General features: G+C 38.8%; 1 protein-coding gene across 2 annotated transcripts in view; it reads right to left on the reverse strand.

Annotated features, from left to right (window-relative positions):
* Positions 1–19,606, reverse strand: part of Rabgap1 (RAB GTPase activating protein 1) — a 180,840-nt gene that overhangs the window by 152,427 nt on the left and 8,807 nt on the right. Inside the window, exons 1-2 of one of the 2 annotated variants that reach the window (XM_045140729.1) lie at positions 18,197–18,266; positions 572–770 (exon numbers count right to left, since the gene is read on the reverse strand). In XM_045140729.1, the coding sequence (XP_044996664.1) occupies positions 572–721 (150 nt within the window). In that variant the 5' untranslated portion in view covers positions 722–770; positions 18,197–18,266. Of the gene's footprint in view, positions 1–571; positions 771–18,196; positions 18,267–19,606 lie in introns of those variants that run through there. The other variant, XM_004662784.2, reaches the window with a different exon arrangement.

The following is a 19,606-nucleotide window of genomic DNA, read 5'->3' on the forward strand; positions in this document are numbered from 1 at the left end:
AGTACTTAGTAAGGATAGTTCCTGAGTAAACAGATGTAAAGAGAAATTAAAAACCTGAAATTACTTGTATTTTTAATGAAAACAGACAATTTGTTTTCATTTATATACAGAAAGAGCAGAGTATAACAGAGTATAGGAAAATAAGTAAAGTTTCTTTGAAGACACATAAACAGAGTGTTCACAGGCCAGGTATTTATAGTTCTGTTTTGGTTATTGAAACTTCATATTTTTGTGAGTGGCATTGCTAATCTACCAGTGGACTTTACTTCAGACCACTAGGCAGAAAATAAACAAGCACCTCTAATAGAAAACTAAAAACAATACTAATGTTATACATATTTATGCCATACTAGTTTTGACAGGATTTTGGAAATGTAAGAGAAGTTAATCAAAGTAAGATCCTTAATCAAATATAAATCTTTCATTAAGTATATACAAACATCTAACATTACGAAAAAGTACATTAATTCCATGTCCCCAACCCAACCCTAAATATCCCCTTTCCTTTACGGCCAAGTAGTATAATGGTCTAGGAAGGCCAAGCAAAGTTGACTGAGTTAGGAACTTTTACCTTGAGTCCTGTTTTCTCATCATCACTTCCATTATTTGTAGATGGTGTCTCATCTCCTTGCCTGGAAACCAAGACAAAATCTTCACTATTAAGAGTAGACACTGAGTCTGAGGAGACACTGATTTTTCCAACAGAAGCCTTGTCATCCATAACTCAAGAATGAGGCTCAACTCATGAATGATTAAATATTTTTTAATGCCTGAAAAACAAAAACCATAAAGATACTCATATAGAATGTCTGCCATATATTTAGCTATGCTCTAATTCTTACCAAAAAACATGGGGGGAAAATCTTCAAAAACTGTGTTCAAAATTTTTCCCAAGATGATCACTACTTACAATGTAGGCTTTTCGTTTTGTTAAAGAGAATTTTATGGTTTGTGGGTGAAGATACTTCAGACTCTGAATAAATAAGATATACTTCCTTCAAAATAATCCTGCCTACCTACAGTGATATCTTTAGCATATGTTGCAACTCAACTCTTGGCTTACAAAAATAACAAAGTTTACTAAATTGTTTTCTATTCTTTAATTTGTAAAGCTGTATACATAAATGAAATTAAATTATTTGGTTAATAAAAGCGTAATAACTAAGGTTTTCCTAGAATTGTCTATACTTAAGTTAAAATACTAGATGGTTATAAACAGACAAAATTTCACATTGACACACAATAGAGAAAAATTCAAGGCAGGGAAAGCAGAAATCCTAGAGCTGGGAAATACCTTTCACTAAATACTTAATCTTCTCACAGCCCAGTTGCTCAGAACTTAATTCAATATGAACACTATACAATAAATGGGTTACATGCCAAAAAACATCAAGGGAAAAATGAAGATGTATCACTTATGGAAAGTCATATGGATACTTATTGACTCTTAGAATAAACTCAAATTCATTTACCATTTTAAAACCTGTTTTTGTATACTTTGTGTCAGTGTATCCATTTGGCTGCCAAAACATCAACAGAATAATACATGATACTGTCAGCCCATTAAGAAAGCTACAGCTCCATGTTCATCACACTGATAAGGTTCTGAGTGTTTAAGCTCTCCAACTTAATTCCTGATTTTCCCTTTGTTTATTTTTATTTTTTCTCCCAGGTAGAGTCTCACTCTAGCCCAGGCTGATGAATGGTGGCACACGCCTTTAATCCCAGCACTCAGGAAGCTGAGGTAGGAGGATTGCTGTGAGTTCAAGGCAAGCTTGAGACTACAAAGTGAATTCCAGGTCAGCCTGCACTAGAATGAGACTCTACCTCGAACAACCCCCTGCCAAAAAAATTCAATAGTTATACAGATAGAGTATAGCACTGAAAAAATAACTTGCAATGGTCTTCTGAAAAGTCAGAAAAATGTTTTAATTCATTGACCAAATACTCAACTAAGCATCTAGTAAATGAAAGTAAGTTATGGTAAGCAAGATATATCAAACTTTGCCCAATAGGAGTTTTTAGTTTAACAGAGAACAGAGACAAATTGTACAATTTAAAAAGAATTATTTAGGGTAATGAATTATGAGAACATAGTGGGATCAGAATTAACCTAGACCTTTGTTAAGGATATCTATTTCAATTTTTTTAAAAAATTCTAATTTATTTATTTGAGAGAGTGAGAGAGAAAGAAAGAAGGAGAGAGAACAAGAGATGGAATGGGCATGCCAGGGCCTCCAGCTACTATAAACAAATTCCAGACATATGTGCCACCTTGTGCATCTGATTTATGTGGGTTCTTAGGAATTGAACTGAGGTCCTTTGGCTTTGCAGGCAAATGTCCCAACCTCTAAGCTATCTCTCCAGCAGATCTGCCCTCCTAAGACTTTCCTAGATGGTTTCCTTGCTTAATATAAACTTCCTCCTCTCAGTCCACATGCTCACTCTCATTTGTATGAATGGAGTTGCTTCCCTTATTAATGTCCTCAGCATCTATAACTTGATTTTTACATTATGTTTGTAATTTGATAATGAATACTTCTTAATCTTCACATTGCCATTTCACAGACAAGAAAATTAAGATTGAAGGTGATGGTATAATTTAGCAAGGTAAAACTGTGTGTTCAAAATCCAAAAATGATACCTTCTTTAAATTTTTATTGTAAACCTTAATATATGAACATACTATAATTTGGTCATGTTGCCATTACATGATCTTCTTTTGTTTCCTCTCTCCTGACCCCATTCTACTGAGGAACCTCCTCTTTCAAGCCTTGTCCCCAAACACTGAGTTACTGAGTAAAGGCATCCTTCTTAGAACTTGTATTTTAAGTTAGGTTGCATGCTCAATTAGCATTTCATTTTTCTTCTTTTTTTATTTTTTTTTTTTTTTGGTTTTTTGAAGTAGGGTCTCACTCTAGCCCAGGCTGACCTGGAATTCACTATGAAGTCTCAAGCTGGCCTCAAACTCACAGTGATCCTCCTACCTCTGCCTCCCGAGTGTTGGGATTAAAGGTGTGCGCCACCATGCCTGGCATCATTCATCTTTTAAAACGAGAATAATGGGACTGGGGAGATGGCTAAGTGGTAAAAGCACTTACTTATAAAATCTGTTGGCCCAGATTCAATTCTCCAGTACCTATGTAAGGCAGATGTGTAAAGTGGGGCATGCTTCTGGAGTTCATTTGCAGTGGCAAGAGGTCCTAACATGCCCTTATGTATTCTCATTCTTTCTCTCCCCTCACAAGTAAATAAAAAATATTTTTAAAAAATGACAATAGTGCCAGGTGTGGTGGCTCATGCCTTCAATCCCAGCACCTGGGGGGCTGAGGTAGGAGGATCACCGTGAGTTTGAGTCCACCCTGAGACTACATAGTGAATCCAGGTTAGCCGAGGCTAGAGTGAGACCCTACCTCGATAAACCAAGAGACAAACAGAGAGAATAGTGTGACAGCAAAAGATGTGGGAAAATTGTTTAAAGCCATGTCATCAGAAACAAGCCACTTTCTATAATTATCGGGGGTCAAAAGAACAAATTGGAAGCAAGCACCTTTATCAGAGCCATCTTTCCAGCCCTACTTACCACAGAACTAAGACTTGGGAGGCTCAAAGTCCCACCTGTTTTCTTTGAGGAGCTGATAGAAAAATACACACTGTAAGATACTTTATAGTTTGTTTTGGCAACTGAAAGTAACCAAATCACCCAGCAGGAATGAGGTTTATCAAAACACTAAGTAGCACAGAAAAAAAAAAAAAAATCACACAATAAGATTCCCTTTTTTCTGGCCTTTATGGACAGAAGTGAAGACAGTCTATGAGTTGTGGATAAAACCAGCCTTCCCAGTCCTCCACAGTGAAGCAAAGTTCTAGCATTTCATATACTTTTGGAATAGATTTACAAACTCTGTTATTTTAATCTTACCTGGGACTAGAGTGGAGATAGGTATCACTATAAAAGCCCAAGATGATCTCAGACTTGTAATCCTATTAAATGTGGGAATTACAATCATGTGTCACATTTCACTAAGGCAACCTTCTATTAAATGACAATAACAGCAGCATTCATACTTGTAACAGTGAAGCATACAATTAGGAGCTAGGAAGAATCCCATTCAGAATATTAGAATTAGGGCTGAGGTTCCAGCTCATGCAGGAAGCCCAGGGTTTGATTAGCATTAAACACACACACACACACACACACACACACACACACTCTTTTACTACTTACTAATCATATTATCAATTTCCACAAGAGAAATTTTTTAAATGAATTAATTTGAGAGAGAGTGAGTTAGATGTGTGTGTGACTTGGTATTTGTTTTTATCTCCTTTTACTTTACAGTGATGAATCTCAGAACATGTTATTACTAACAGGGTCATGTTGGTAAATTCAAATTCTGGGATGCTTCTGTTTTTATACCTCTTAATAGTCACTTGAGATGATAGTTTCTTGTATTTACTAGCCCCCGAATCATAACCAAATTCTATTGTGCTACATTTTCATTTCATCTAACCTTTCATTACTTATATCCTTACTAACACAAAAGATCAACAGAGATTCTGATTTAAAACCAGTAATTATCTGTAATCCCAGCATTAGGGAGGCTGAGGCAGGAGGATTAGGAGTTTGAGGCCAACTTGAGCTACCTAGGAAAGATTAGGTCTCTAAATAAACAAATTTTTTTAAACTTGGAAAAATGGGCTGGAGCAATGGCTTAGCAGTCAAGGTACTTCCCTGCAAAGCCAAAGGATCCAGGTTTGATTCTCAAGGATTCATGTAAGCCAGATGCACATGGTGACCCATGCCTCTGGAATCATTTGCAATGGCTGGAGGCCTTGACACAACCATTCTCACTCATATTTTCTCTCTCTCTCTCTCTCTCAAATAAATAACTTAAAAGCATTAGTCAGTCTCAGCCTGGCAGGGAGGAACAAACCTAAATAATCCCAGCACCTAAAGCAGAAGGAGTACAAGTTAGAAGTCAGTCTGGGATACACAGTGACACCCTGATTGAGAGGGGAAGAAAAAGGAAAGAAAAGAAGTAGAAAGGGGATAAGAGAATAAGTCTCACAATATCAAAATTCTATTTAAGAAAAAAGTTTTGGGGCTGGAGAGATGGCTTAGAGGTTAAGTGCTTGCCTGTGAAGCCTAAGGACACCAGATCAAGGCTCAATTCCCCAGGACCCACTTTAGCCAGATGCACAACGTGGTGCATGCATGGAGTTCATTTGAAGTGGCTGGAGGCCCTAGCGTGCCATTCATTCCTTCCATCCCTCCCTCCCTCCTCCTCTCTCCTTCTCTCTCTCTCTCCCTCCCTCTTTCTCTCTTTGTCTGTCGCTCTCAAATAAATAACAATAAACAAAATATTTTCTTTTAAAAAGTGTGGCCAGGTGTGGTGGTGCACACTTTTAACTCCAGCATTCAGGAAGCAGACATAGGGAGATTGCCATGAGTTCAAGTCCACAATGAGACTACATAGTGAATTCCATGTCAGCCTGGGAGAGACCAAGAGTAAGACCCGACTTAGAAAATCCAAAAAAGAAAAAAAATATATTTTGAGGCTGGAGAGATATATCAGTGGTTAAGGCGCTTGACAGCAAAGCAAGCCGAAGGGCCTAGGTTTGATGCCCCATTACCAAAGTAAACTAGATACAGAAGGTGGCACATGCTCATCTGGAGTTTATTTGCATGGTGTGCTCATTCTCTATGTGTGTGTGTGTGTGTGTGTGTGTGTGTGTGTGTGTGTGTGCGCGCGCGCGCGCGCGTGTACCTGCGCTTCTTGCTCTTTCTCTCTCAAGTAAATAAAATTTTAAAAAAAGTTTTGTGTGCATGTGTGTGTTCATATATTAAGTGCAGACACAAACATAACATGGTGCCATGTGGAGGTCTGAGGACAAGTTTTGGGTCAGCTCAACCTGTATGAGGCAGAGTCCCTCTAGTTCTAGCTGCTATTGTTGACTGCTGCACTTGCTGCAAGCTTCCAGAAATTCTCCTATCTATACCTCCCATCTTGTAGTCAATATGCAGAGATTACAGAAGCCTACAATGGCTTCCAGCTTCTGGCTTTTTACATAAAGACTGGGGAGTGAACTTGGATACTAAGGCTTAATTAAGCAGCAAGTACTTTATTCATTGAGCCAGCTTCCCAAACCCAAAACTCTTTATAACTTTTTGCCTAAATTCACTGCTTTGTGACATTAAATGCATTTTTATGCTCAACTATGTACCTCTTCAAAGACTATAGCAAAAAACACACCTTAGAGACTGGAGAGATGGCTTAGCAGTTAAGGTACTTGCCTGAGAAGCCTAAGAACCCTGTTCAACTCTCCAGGTCCCACGTAAGCCAGACATGCAAGGCAATGCAAGCACACAAGGTCACACATGCACTCAAAGTGGCACATGTATCTGGAGTTCGACTGCACTGGCTGGAGACCCTGGCGCATCAATCCTCTCTTACTCTCTCATAACCAAACACTTCATCTCAGTACTGTTGAAAATGCCTATTTATTCTCAGTCTCCTGTAGACCCCATTAATAATGATAGAAATGCAAAATAGTGCCCAAGTTAAGAGCTCTTTTGACAGTCTTTCAACAGCAGCTGCCTTCTACAACAAAACTTGAACTTTTTTTGGATAGAGTGCTAATAAATGTTTGACTTGTTTCTAGTTACATTATTTTGATCAGTAACAGTGAACTTGCAATGGCGGACTTATTGTTAATGTAAAATTAATAGAAGCGTAAACTATTAAGTGACCTATCAACCTTACAAGGGCATTATCTGAACTTGACAAAATAAGCTATAGCCCACCTCCCATACCAGAGCTTCCTTCCTGTAGGGTGAACTGCCTCTATCTCCTGCCACTTCAATGGGATTCCCAACTATTACTAAATTATAACTTCCCAGGAGGGCATGGCAACACACATCCCATGATAGTCAGGAAGCTGAAGTAGAAAGATTGCCTGAACCTAGAGTTTTAGACTAAAGTGAATACCACAAGAAGCTCTTTCTCAAAATAAGCAACAGCAAAGCAACAACAAAAACCCAAACCACAAAACACCCCCAAACTGACTTTCCTACTTCTCACCTCATTGAACCTCTTTTTTACAGAAACAACCAGGGCTGGAGGAATGGCTTAGCAGTTAAGGCCTTTGCTTGCAAAACCAAAGGATCCAGGTTAGATTTCCCAGGACCCACATTAGCCAGATGCACAAGGGGCACAAGCGTCTGGAGTGTGTTTGCAGTGGCTGGAGGCCCTAGGGCACCCATTCTCTCTCCCTCTTTCTCTGTCAAATAAACAAATAAGAAAAAAAGAAGGAAGGAAGAAATGAATCAATAATGTAAATTTTCAAAACCCAAATGATCCTTTTAGTCCCTACCTTCTACCAGGAGGATGCATGGAGTGGATGGAGCGGACTTCTATTCCGATTCCTGCCTTCTACTTCTGAAGTAAATGAAATTAATCATCATTTCCTTATTCTGAAACTAACATTTCTTCTTCATTTTCCATCTCTGACAACCTTTACCTAGTCCTAGTTAGGTTGCACTCCTTCTGCCTATTCTGAGAATTCTATCCCTGTTCTTTTCCTTAGTTATCTCACTGGCTAACATGGATGTATCTACTATATGATGATAATACTCTAGTCTGTTCTTTGCTCTCCAACTCAACATAGCTATTTATGTTTTGGGTTTTTTGTTTTTTTTTTTGATCCTCCCTCCCTTCTTTCTTTTTGGTATTCCAAGAAAGGGTTTTTTGCTATAGCTCAGGCTGACCTGGAATTCATTATGTAGTCTCAGAGTGGCCTCAAACTCATAGCAGTCCTCCTACCTCTGCCTCCCAAGTGCTGGGTTTAAAGGCATGTGCCATCACACCTGGCTTGTTATGGTGACGAATAAAGGGTACTGTTTACTCTTGATGGGTAGACACCCCCTTACAGTAATAGAGAAAATGGACTGATAAACAAGTAACTATGTTACAGTGCAGTATGTGGTGTATTAATGGCAGATGCTGAGTATTATGAGAACACATGGCAAAATACTACAGGTACCCCATCTTCATCTCAAAACCAATTTCATACATTCAAACCCTCATGCATCATCACACAGTGTAGCTTTTTTTTTTTTTCCCCCCGATGTAAGGTTTCACTATATCCCAGGCTGACCTGTAAATTCACTATACCGTTGTCTCAGGGTGGCCTCGAACTCATGATGATCTTCCCACCTCTGCCTCCCAAATGCTGGAATTAAAGGCATGTGCCACCATAGCTGGCCACACAGTGTATCTTTCCTGCCAAGTTTACTCTATCTTGATTAACAATCACAGATCCAAGAGAAACAAAAGAAAGCTTCTTTTATCTTCCTTGGGAATTCCAATGCATTTTAGTATCAAACATTACCCTAATCTAACCATTCTTCATCACCCTTCATGTCACTGACTTGTAATTTACTATCAATGATAAACAATGTTATTATCATGGGTAAATCTCTCTCTCAATAGACTCTCTAGTCATTAAGTCCCAAATTACTTAATTTCTAAAACTTAGTTATGAGCCTATATCAAACCCCTGCCCACTTTCCTCAAATCCTGTGGCTGCTTTTGAATAAAAACTGTATGAAGTCAGGTGTGGTGGTACACACCTTTAATCTCAGCATTCAAGAGACAAAAGTAGAAGGATCACTGAGTTTGAGGCCAGCATGGAGTGAGTTCCAGCTTAACCTGGGCTAGAGGGAGACCTGACCTTGAAAAAGAAAACAAAAACATTTTTTTTTAAAAAATATGAGCCTGTCATGGTGGCATATGCCTTTTATCCCAGCACTTGGGAGGCAGAGGTATGAAGACTGTTATGAGTCTGAGAATACATAGTGAATTCTAGGCCAGCCTGTGCTAGAGCTTATGTTGTTCTATCACACCATAGTAAACCACCACCAAATTTTTCAGTTTTTGGCTTCTAGCCTCCCTCCCCCCATAGCATTCTACTGATACAACCAGCTATTCAAACGTTCCTCCCCTCTTTTATAACATTTATTATTTTTTCCCCTAGGGTTTCAAGTCTTCCTGTCTGCTATTAAGTTCTATCACAAGAGTTATAGCATAACCACAAAATAAATAATGCTGTTATGCCACTATATTCATTGCTCTAGTCATTTGAAAAATGCTCAGTATAAACCAATATGCCAAATGTTGCACAAAAGCAATCCACTTGAACTATTTTTGGACAACATCCTGTTTTATTTATATTATCTCTGTATTATTTCTTATTACCAGTGTTCAGTAAGTTTGACTGACTGATACATAGCCTTCCCAAACCCATGGAATCCCCACCTATGGGTTCAACTGAGGATAAAAAATATAGTTAGAAAAACTTGCATCCATAATGTAAAATTGCACACTTTTTCTTGTTATATCACCACAGTATTAGTATTAAAATATTTTCACGTGTTAGGTATTGTAAGTAATCCAGAGATGACTTAAAGTACATGGGAGGATATACAAGCATGCCCATATATTATTTGTAAATGTTGTGCCATTCTGGTATGGGGTAGAGTATCTGAACCATTCCCTTAGATAGTAGGGGACAATACTGTGTTAGTGTAAAAAGGTCTAATCAATATGTGGTTCTATATGCAAGTCACTGGGAATATGGATATAGATAATGGATGATCAAAGTGAAGAGACGAAAATAAACTGCTTTTGGTTTACTCTTTGAGACAAAGTCTCACTACATAGGTCAGGCAGAGAGGTCTTGCACTTGAAATTTTTCTTGCTTCCACCTCCAGGTGTGGGCCAATCACTCCGGGCTAAAGACATATCATATCCCTTGAATGTATGTGACCTATTATGATCCAAAAAACAGTAAAAAGCTGTGTGTGGTGGCACATACCTTTAATCCCAGCACTTTGGAGGCTGAGGTGGGGGACTGCTGTGAGTTCAAGGTCAGACTGGGCTACAGAGAGACCCTGTCTCAAAGCAACCAATTAACCACTGCACCCTCCCCCCAAACACACTACACACACCACTTAAAACAATAATGAGGGCTGCAGAAATGGCTTAGCACTTCAGGCACTTGTTTGCAAAGCCTAAGGACCCAGGTTCAATTCCCCAGTACCCACGTAAGCCAGATGCAAAAGGTGGCACATGGGTCTGGAGTTCTTTTACAGTAGCTAGAGGCCCCGGTGCACACATTCTCTCTCTCAAACAAACAATTAAAATATTAAAAATAATGAATCTCAGGGTGAGGAAATGGTTTAGCGGTTAAGGCATTTGCCTGTGAAGCCTACGGATCCCGGTTCAATTCCCCAGGACCCATGTAAACCAGATGCACAAGGGGGTGTATGTGTCTGGAGTTTGCTTGCAGTGGCTAGAGGCCCTGGCATGCCTATTCTCTCTATCTATCTCTTTCTCTCTCTCTCAACTAACTAACTAAATAATAATGTATCTCAAAACAATACCTTGGATTTCATTTTGACCAAACACAAACCACTTTATTCCCCAATCCCCTCATTTTGGTTGATCATTAAGCAAATTTTGTTTCTCAGTAAGCAAATGAATACAGCTTTATAAACTCTTAAAGAGAATGTTTAAATCATCTTGCTAAACCTAACAAGAAAGTAATACTTATTAATTACTTATGTGTCAATTTTATGGACAACATGGAGCTAAAAGACTTAAATGCATTGTTGTCCATGTCACATTAATTTTGCCAGATAAATATTAACTTTGTATGACAAACTGAAGCTAAGACAGGTTGAGTAACTTGCTTGAATTCAGAGAAAATTATAGAACTTGGTTCAAACACAGTTATCTAGGTACCTCTGCCGTTCCCTGAACTGTATTTCTCTGCTCCTTGGTATCTCTAGATCTCCATTCTTAGTTCATTCCAAGCCATTCTCTGGGCTGCTCTCAGTTCTGACCTCTTTTTTTAAAAAAATCTGGTAAGCTTACTCTCTTCAGAAAAGAGACCAAAATAGAAAGTAGCATAATAATCAAGGCTCAAAGATGCTGTAACAGGTCAATTCCTGTGGAGTTTTGTAGCCTTTTAACATTAAACAAAGGGCTGGAGTGTAGCTAAGTGGAACAGCACATGTTTGAGACATGGTTTTGATCTCCAGGACCAAATTAGGCAAGCAAAATTAAACAAAGAAACTAAAACCATGCTAATCTTAGCTTTTGTCTTTTCAGTCTTTAAACTTTTCCTTGCAATGGTTTTCACATGTATTTCTCACAGCCTATCCCAGAGAAGGTTGAGATAAATCTAACAAAGTAAATAAAACACCATCTTATCTTCAAAAAAAATCATAAATTTCTTTCTACCACTACTAGTTGCTGAACAACAGACATATCTTTGAATTAAGGCTGACTGAATTTGGGAGCTGTTCTTTGAATTATGTAATTGGGCTAAAAGAACCACATTAATGTATTAGTGCATTAAGTGCAGCTCAAAGGCCAAAACCAAAAGAGAAGTTAATCATTTTGTGTACACTTGTAATTAAAAGTCAGAAAAACCAGCTAAAAGTTACACTTAGACAAATTATAACATATGATGTTGTAACAATTTACTTCTTTCAATTATCTCCATTTTTGAAAAAACTTAAGGAGATACCTAAATTTAAAAAAATACAGGAATTTGTGAGACAAGCTTTTTTAAAAAATGTTTTACAAGTTGAACATTGAATTATTACTTGTAACAAAATATCACTGCAGCCATTTGTTTTGTTTTGTTTTGTTTTTCAAGGTAGGGTCTCGCTCTAGCCCAGGCTGACCTAAAATTCATTATGGAGTCTCAGGGTGGCCTCAAACTCACAGTAATCCTCCTACCTCTGTCTCCTAAGTGCTGGGATTAAAGGCATGTGCCACCATGCCCGGCACTGTCGCCATTTTTCAGTGTATGGTTCTGTAGCATTGTGTACATTCACACGGTACCTACTGGCTCTCCATTACCTTGCAGTCACCATTCTAGTGTGTCAGTAGGACTATTGTAATCCAGTAACTCATGAGCAAATGAGAGTCTACTTGTTTTACAAACTTGCTTATTTCATTTAGTATAGTTTCTTCAGGGTTTACCAATGTTGTATGTGTTGGAATTTCTTTTTAAGAAAAAGAATTTCTTTTTAAAGGATGAAATCTATTCATCCTTTAAAAAAAAGTTTTAAAATCCAGATTGTAGCTTTATGGGATCTTTAAGATAAAACTCACAAAATAAATACAGTAAAATGCCAGAAGCTAATGTTTTCACTCATTCTCCCTTTCTTATGAGTTATGAAGCCCCTCTAGGCTATTTAATCCTTTAAAAATTAACAATATGGGGGGAGAGGGAGGGAATTAACATGGGATTTTTTTTTATAATCATGGAAAATGCTAATAAAAAAAATAAATAAAATTTTAAAAAAGTTGAAAATAAGGCTGGAGAGATGGTTTCATGATTAAGGCACTTGTCTGAAAAGCCAAAGGACCCAGGTTCAATTCCCCAGGACCCATGTAGGCCAGATGCACAAGGTGACACATGCATCTGGAGTTTGATGTGGCTGGAAGCCCTGGTATGTCCATATCCTCTCTCTCTCTCTCTCCTTCTCTCATAAATAGATATATATATTTTAAGTTGAAAAAAAATTAACAATATGATCTAACAGGAACTTGAACAATGTTATAATTTTAGTTCTGTAAAATTGAGGGGACTGAATACTATTGTCTCATGAATGCATCTAGGAAAGGGGAAAATATTAAGTGCTTTACAGTACAACTGCATGATGTAGGTATACTTAGCTCCATTTTTATAAATGAAGAAAGTGAATTGCAAAATCGGTAAATAACTTACCTCCAGCCATATATTAAGTAAAGGTTAAGACTTCATGTCTTTCTGATCCCAAAGTTAACAGTCTCCCCATCTCTACCCTAATTATGCTAATGAAAAGTACAAGCTAAAGAAAAGGAGATGAAATGCACATAAAACAACTCATCAAACTGTGCTGATTACTTAAATGTTGATACTTGAGAAAAAAACTGCAAATAGTTTTCTTTTGTTTCTATGGCTGTATCTGGAAATAGCTCTTTTATTTTTTCTATAACTCTTAAGTATGTTGACTTTATGCCATTTCATCACAGTATCTATAAAACTAAATATTTAACTTGCTATTTGGATGCCATTTTCACAATAGAAACTACATCTGGGAAGAAAGGGGAAATTCACGTAATGTTAATGTGCCACTACCACTCATTTACAAGTTCACCCTTGCTAAAAAGAATTATCCTTGTTTTCATTTTTTCTGAACAGGTTTCTGAAGCACAATAAAATTTATATATAAATATGAATAGTTTAAAATAATGAAGAATTTTAAAAATACTTTTTGTATTTAAGAAATCAGTATTATGGTTCCTTCTCATCCATAATTAAGAAAATGAATCTTTATTTCATTTAAAATATTCACTTATGAGCACTTAGATTTGAAGTGTTTGCATTATTCATACCTGTTTAGTCTATGTGAATTTAACGTCAAGTCAGTCACTAAGAAGACGACTAAAACAAATGTCATACAATTTCTATTTTCTATGACATCTGTTTGTTTTTCAAGGGAATATACCAAAAATGCTTGGAAGATGACACTTATAATTTCTCATGAGAAGGCCCTGGTCCAAAGGACATTTGGTAAAGATGTCAACTAGGATTTCACTGAGCCATTCATTCACACCACTGTAATAGGTACTGAGTAAGAAGATAAGAAATACATAAATATTTAAGTCCCATAGATGCTTTAAATCTGTCTGAAAAGACCAGTTCTTGCACCTCAAAATAAAATATTTTATAAATAGGACAGTTTAACATATGTATTAGCTTTCCAAGGTTGGACAGAAATCACCTTTTTCCTGATTTCACAGAAAATTCAACAGATAAGTATAATAAGGAAAGAATAATTTCTCTTCTGCAGTGTATCACACAGGCAAAGAAAAACCACGTGTCACAGCAAAGAGATTTCTGTGACATATTCCTGCTCTCACATTGTTAGAATAAGCTTATCAGGAGACCTTCCAAAAAAAAGTTAATTGCAAAGAATATTAAAATTATTGGCTCTTTCCATTAGTAGTACACATTCAACATTTAATCTAATTTAGACTTGACTGCTCTTACTAACCAAATTATTATGTAATGTTGTGTTCTCAGAGTCTTCTTATAAGAGCTAGGGAGAAATGGCTCAGCAGTTACAGGTGCTTACTTGTAAAGCATGCTGGTGCGAGTTCAATTCCCAGGTACCCACGTAAAGCCAGATGCACAAAGTGTTGCAGGTGTCTGGAATTCATTTGTAGTAGCAAAAGGCCCTCCCACCCCCCCATTCTATCACGTAAATAAAAATATTTTTTTAAAAACTAGACCACTTATGTGATTCAAGATTCATCCTCAGAAATGGAATAATGTATTATCACTATAGCCTGTGGGCTGAAAATTACCAAAATGTATAAAGGAGCCTGGCATGGTGATGCATAATCCCAACACTTGGGACACTGAGGAAGGAAAACTGCCATGAGTTCAAGGCCACCCTGAGACTACACAGTGAATTCCAGGTCAGCTTAGGCTAAAGCAAAAAACTAAAAACTAAGCCCAAACAAAACAAAAAAAGTATAAAGGAAAATAGACAAGAGAAAATTAAAAAATGGTGAAATTACTGTGAAACTTTGAGATAGTAACATTATGTTAAAGTTACCACAGAAATTCATCTGTTAATATACCATCAAAAGTGCAAGACATGGGCTAGGAAGATGGCTCAGCAGTTAAAGGTGTTTGCTCACAAAGCCTGCTGGTATGGATTAAAATTCTGCATCAGGCCAGGTATGGTGGCACACACCTTTAATCCCAGCACTCAGAAGGCAAAGGCAGGAGGATTGCCATGTTTGAGGCCAACCTGAGGCAACATAGTGAATTCCAAGTCATCCTGGGCTAGAGTGAAACCCTACCTTGAAAAACAAAATAAATAACTTCTGCACTGGGTGTTCATTTGCAGTGGCCAGGGACTCCAGCACACTCACACGTGTGCACACTCGCTCACACATACACACATGTGCATAATACATGAGACCTTGGTACACCCATGCACATGTACAAATAAATAAAAGGCAAGACTTGAAGTTACATGCATAGTACATGTTCAGAATCCCAGCCTTTGGAAGGCTGAGGCAAGAGAATCATGGGTTTGAGGCCAGCCTGGACTATGAAACAAGATGGTATATCATCCCCAACCCCCAAAAGAAAAAAAAAAAAAAAGACATTGGTATTAAGAAAAATTTATTGCCATAAAGATTTACAGATCTCAAGAACTCATGGCTTATAATGGAAATGCTGGTAAAACTTTCAGTGGAAATTTGCAACGATTGTGCATTGATTCTTAGAAAGGTCCAAACTCCCAAATTTGGCAGAATAGGCAAACAAAACTTATTTTTTCATGTTTTATTTCCAAGGCAATATTGTTTATGAACTTTAAGGGAAGATTTAGGGCTTTATTTTACTCTTCAGTGATATGAAAAGGTAAGGGCACTTAGGCATTACAAAACTCTACTCTGAAAGAAAAAACAATCTTAAAATTCCCACTGATGATGACCTCAGAGTATTAAGGTTAAATTGGGAAGAGAATAGAAACTTTCAGGTCAAACTCTATAAAGCAACACATTCATGACTTGAACATGTCCATATTTGGTCAGTCTTTGCATGTGAAAAGAACCAATGCTGGTAGTCAACAACCATGGCTGCACTTTAAGCTTAAATACCCATTCAATATTGCTTCAATTTACAACTTTTCTAAAGAATAACAATGCTAAAAGAGGAGGAGCATTTAACCAGCTTTCCCAAGAGATTAGGGAGGGAAGAGGAAGGAGACAGACAGAAAGAAAGAAAGAGAGGAAGAGGAAGGGAAAGAAGGGAGGGAGAGAGAGAGAAAAACTAATGAACTTAAAATTGTTAGTTTTTTCCAAGGTATATTAATACTAATGGGTAAAATTCATTAGCTCTCTATTGCTTTTCTTCTGGATCTAACTATGAAACACTGATTAAAAAGAAAACTACATACAAAGCGCCAAAATGATTTATAGATACTGATTATGTAGATACCCTTAAAATAATGAGTTTTATTTTCCAGAGATCATTAAGAGCATTGTGCTTATTTATTCCACATGCTTAAGAAGTCTAATGACATCCCATCAGACAGTTCTAGAAATTGCAAAGACAATTATAGGTAGCTTCTGTCAGAATTTTAGTACACCACTGTTTTCACAAAGATACTCAACAATGGCTTTGGTTTAGACTAATTCCTTTAAAGTGACTTGTTAAAACAATCACTAGGAAAAGATAAGAGCACAAATCTTATTTAGCTGGATATTTACTGATTAAAAGACAATGACCAAAAAGAAAAAAAGACCATCCCAGACTGCAAAGCTCAGTTATACTGTATAGAAAAATCACACTCCCTTCAGTAGTACACTTAGCTCAACATGCAACAGAAAAGGTAAGAAAAACATTAAAAGTCCTGCCACATTATCATTTATAACTACCAAGACACAAAGCCAAATACGCAAAAAAAAAAAAAAAAAAAAAAAAGATGAAGCTGAAAGGCTAACTTTCTGGACAAATATATATCATATTAAGGGCAATGAGTTAACTGTACACGAAGTTATAACACAAACAATAGCTGGCAATATAGTCTGGTGGTATAGCACAGGGTTCCACCGTTCGCCCCACAAAAAAGAACAGAAACAATGAAAAGTGCATCATCACAACAAAGCAAAACTGCAACCTGAATCATGAAGATGAATTAATATTCTACATTAAAGCTACAAGTGAACATTTTGTTCTTTTCGTTATTGAGTTAGGGTCTTATTAGGTAGTGCAATCTGCCCCTTAAAGTCATGATCTTCCTGCCTCAGCCACTCAAAGCACTGCATGGGAACTAAATGTGAGTACATACAAATCAATCATGTATTCAAATGTTAACACAAACTTTTATCTATAAAGATCATAAATAATTCTCTCCCTTATATATTTTGTTTTTCTAAGGAAGCTCTAAAGTTTTTAATATACAGTATAATTTATAGCCCCATATAGAGGTGAATTAAGACAACAGGTCTCCATTTATTTAAAAAAAATATTTCCTTGGCACGTAAGATTATTTCCAAATTACTTTCAAACAGTTTAATATAAGTTTCGTTGTTTCCCATTGTTCTTCTGCCTAAATAAACAAAGAAGCTGGTAACCCACATACTTAGCACTTTCTACTATAGCCACAAAAATGTAAACACAGGTGTTGGTCAGTATTAAAAAAAAAAAAAAAAGATTAAAATAGTGAAATCCTGCCCTTGGTGATGTCTTTTCCGGGGGAAGGGGGGAGGCAAAGACCTCAAATTCAAGTTGGGACATTATTTTAAGCTAAAGCAGCTAGGAGCACGAGAATCTTAACAGTCTGCTAGGGCACTGGCTTCCAAGATAGGAGTCTCCACAGGTATGCAGACGCAGAAGACAGTTGGGATGTCAGAAGCCTACAGAACAAACTAGTACTAGGCAATGAACAGAACACCTGGAAGTCTGGGGTTAGCCATCAACACATAACCTTAAAAGTTGCTGAGAATTAAGACAGTGGTGAGGTATTGAAACGAGCAGGTGTTTTAGGTACACGGGAAGAGTGGGATGCCAGGGACACTTTTAACTGCAGGAGAGAATGAGACAGACCAGTATGAGATGGCAGGGAAATACGGAAAAGGGAACAAGTCTTGCAAATTGGACGCAGCCCCACGAAGCCAGACTGAGGCCCGAGTCCATCTAGTCACACAGGCCTAGTGGGACACGGAGAAACTGAGGCGAGGAGGCGACCAGACGCATTCCCAAACAGGACCGAGACCAAAACACTGAAGTCTAGGAACAGGCTTTGCTGGGGAGGGAGGAGGCCTCGGTGGCAGGACTAGAGGAGACACCCACCCAGACAGGGGGAACCGGTTTGGGCAGGGGCTCGGGGCGTCCAGGCCGCGCATGCGCCCTCCCTCCCTTCGGTCGCGGCTCCCCACCCCCAATCAAGGCGCCCCTCACAAGTTGGCCCGTCGAGGAAGCTCCCCGCCAGCTCCCGGCCCAGCCCTGCGGGGGAGAACACAGCTCCCGCTTTCTCAGGGGCGCAGAAAAATAGCCCCCCGGGAGGGCGGAGAGTAGGGGAAGAGGAGGGAAAACGCCGCCGTACCCGACTGCTGTCTCGCACGGACCGCCGTCCCGGAGACACCGCCGCCCGGGACTCCAGGCCGCCCTGCCCCCGCCCTCCCCGCCCCCTACTCACGTGAAAGCGGCTCCTTCCGCCTTCCGCCCCGCCTCCTGCGCCGGCTCATAGGCCCGCAGCGGAGACGAGCTGTCCATTGGCTTCGCGGCGGGCGAGGAGGCGGGGCTTCCTTTCGTGTGAGCCCCACCTGGGCTCTGAGTCGGCCCTGGGAGCGGCACCTGCGCGCTCTTCTCCAGCGCACCGCCACTGGGCCCTTACCAGCGGCTGGGAGCAGTGCAGCAGGCGGCGGGAATAGCAGCAGTGGGAGCTCAGGAAAAAGCACTGGCTGCTGGAGCAAAAAGAGCCTCTGTGGACATTCATGTGCATGTCCGGTTGGAAATACAGTACTCAGCGACTCAACTCATCTGCCCTTTATAGCGGGATTATCACAGGTGTTTTTACCAGCACCTCATTTTCACTTTATCACAGACCTGTGAAGATTATATGGCACGGGTAGTGTAGCTTAAGTTACACTATCTAATCTAGGAGCTGATTTATGACAACACAGCTGCTGTTTCAAGGACCAAAGAGACCAAGAATGAAGAAGGTAGTTTGAGGCTATGGCTGGAAGATGAGAACCTTACTTGAAAAGCATTCAAAGGCAAACAATGAGCAAAGGCAATAAACTGAATCTTCACTGTAGTTAGATACAAAGCAATAGTTATTAAAGGTTTTATTCAAGTTTGGGGTTTATTCTTTTGGTACTGAGGATTAACCCTAACACCTCACACATGCTAGGTAGCACAACACAGATTTATATCCCAGCTTTCTCTTCTTTTTGAGGTTATCTATCACTGAGTTGTCCAAGCAGGTTTTTCTTTAATTTTTTTATTTTCATTTATTTATTTGACAGAGAAAGAAGGGGGGAGAGAGAGAGAGAGAATGGGTATGCTAGGGCTTCCAGCCACTGCAGATGAACTACAGATGCGTGCGCTCCCTTGTGCAGCTGGCTAACGTGGGTCCTGGGGAATGGAACCTGGGTCCTTTGACTTTTCAGGCAAACGCCTTAACCACTAAGCCATCCCTCCAGCCCCCAAGCAGGTTTTAAACTTGTAACCCTCCTGCCTGAGCCTCTAGAGGAGTTAGGTTACAAGTCTGTGCCCCACAGGACTTGATAATTTATAAAATACTTCTAAGCTTATTACACTCGCTATTCAAATGACACATACTCTTTTCATGATGAGTCATTTATAATGTTTCCCAGGGGATATTGCATCCAAACCAAACAGTAAAACAACTTTAAAAAAAAGCTGGCTTAAGGAGATGGCTTTGTTGGGAAAGTGATTGCCATACAAGCATGAGTACCTGAGTTCAGGTCTCCAGCACCCATTTAAATGC

The sequence above is a fragment of the Jaculus jaculus genome, chromosome 1 (genome assembly GCF_020740685.1).
Source record: "Jaculus jaculus isolate mJacJac1 chromosome 1, mJacJac1.mat.Y.cur, whole genome shotgun sequence".
NCBI classification, from domain to species: Eukaryota; Metazoa; Chordata; class Mammalia; order Rodentia; family Dipodidae; genus Jaculus; species Jaculus jaculus.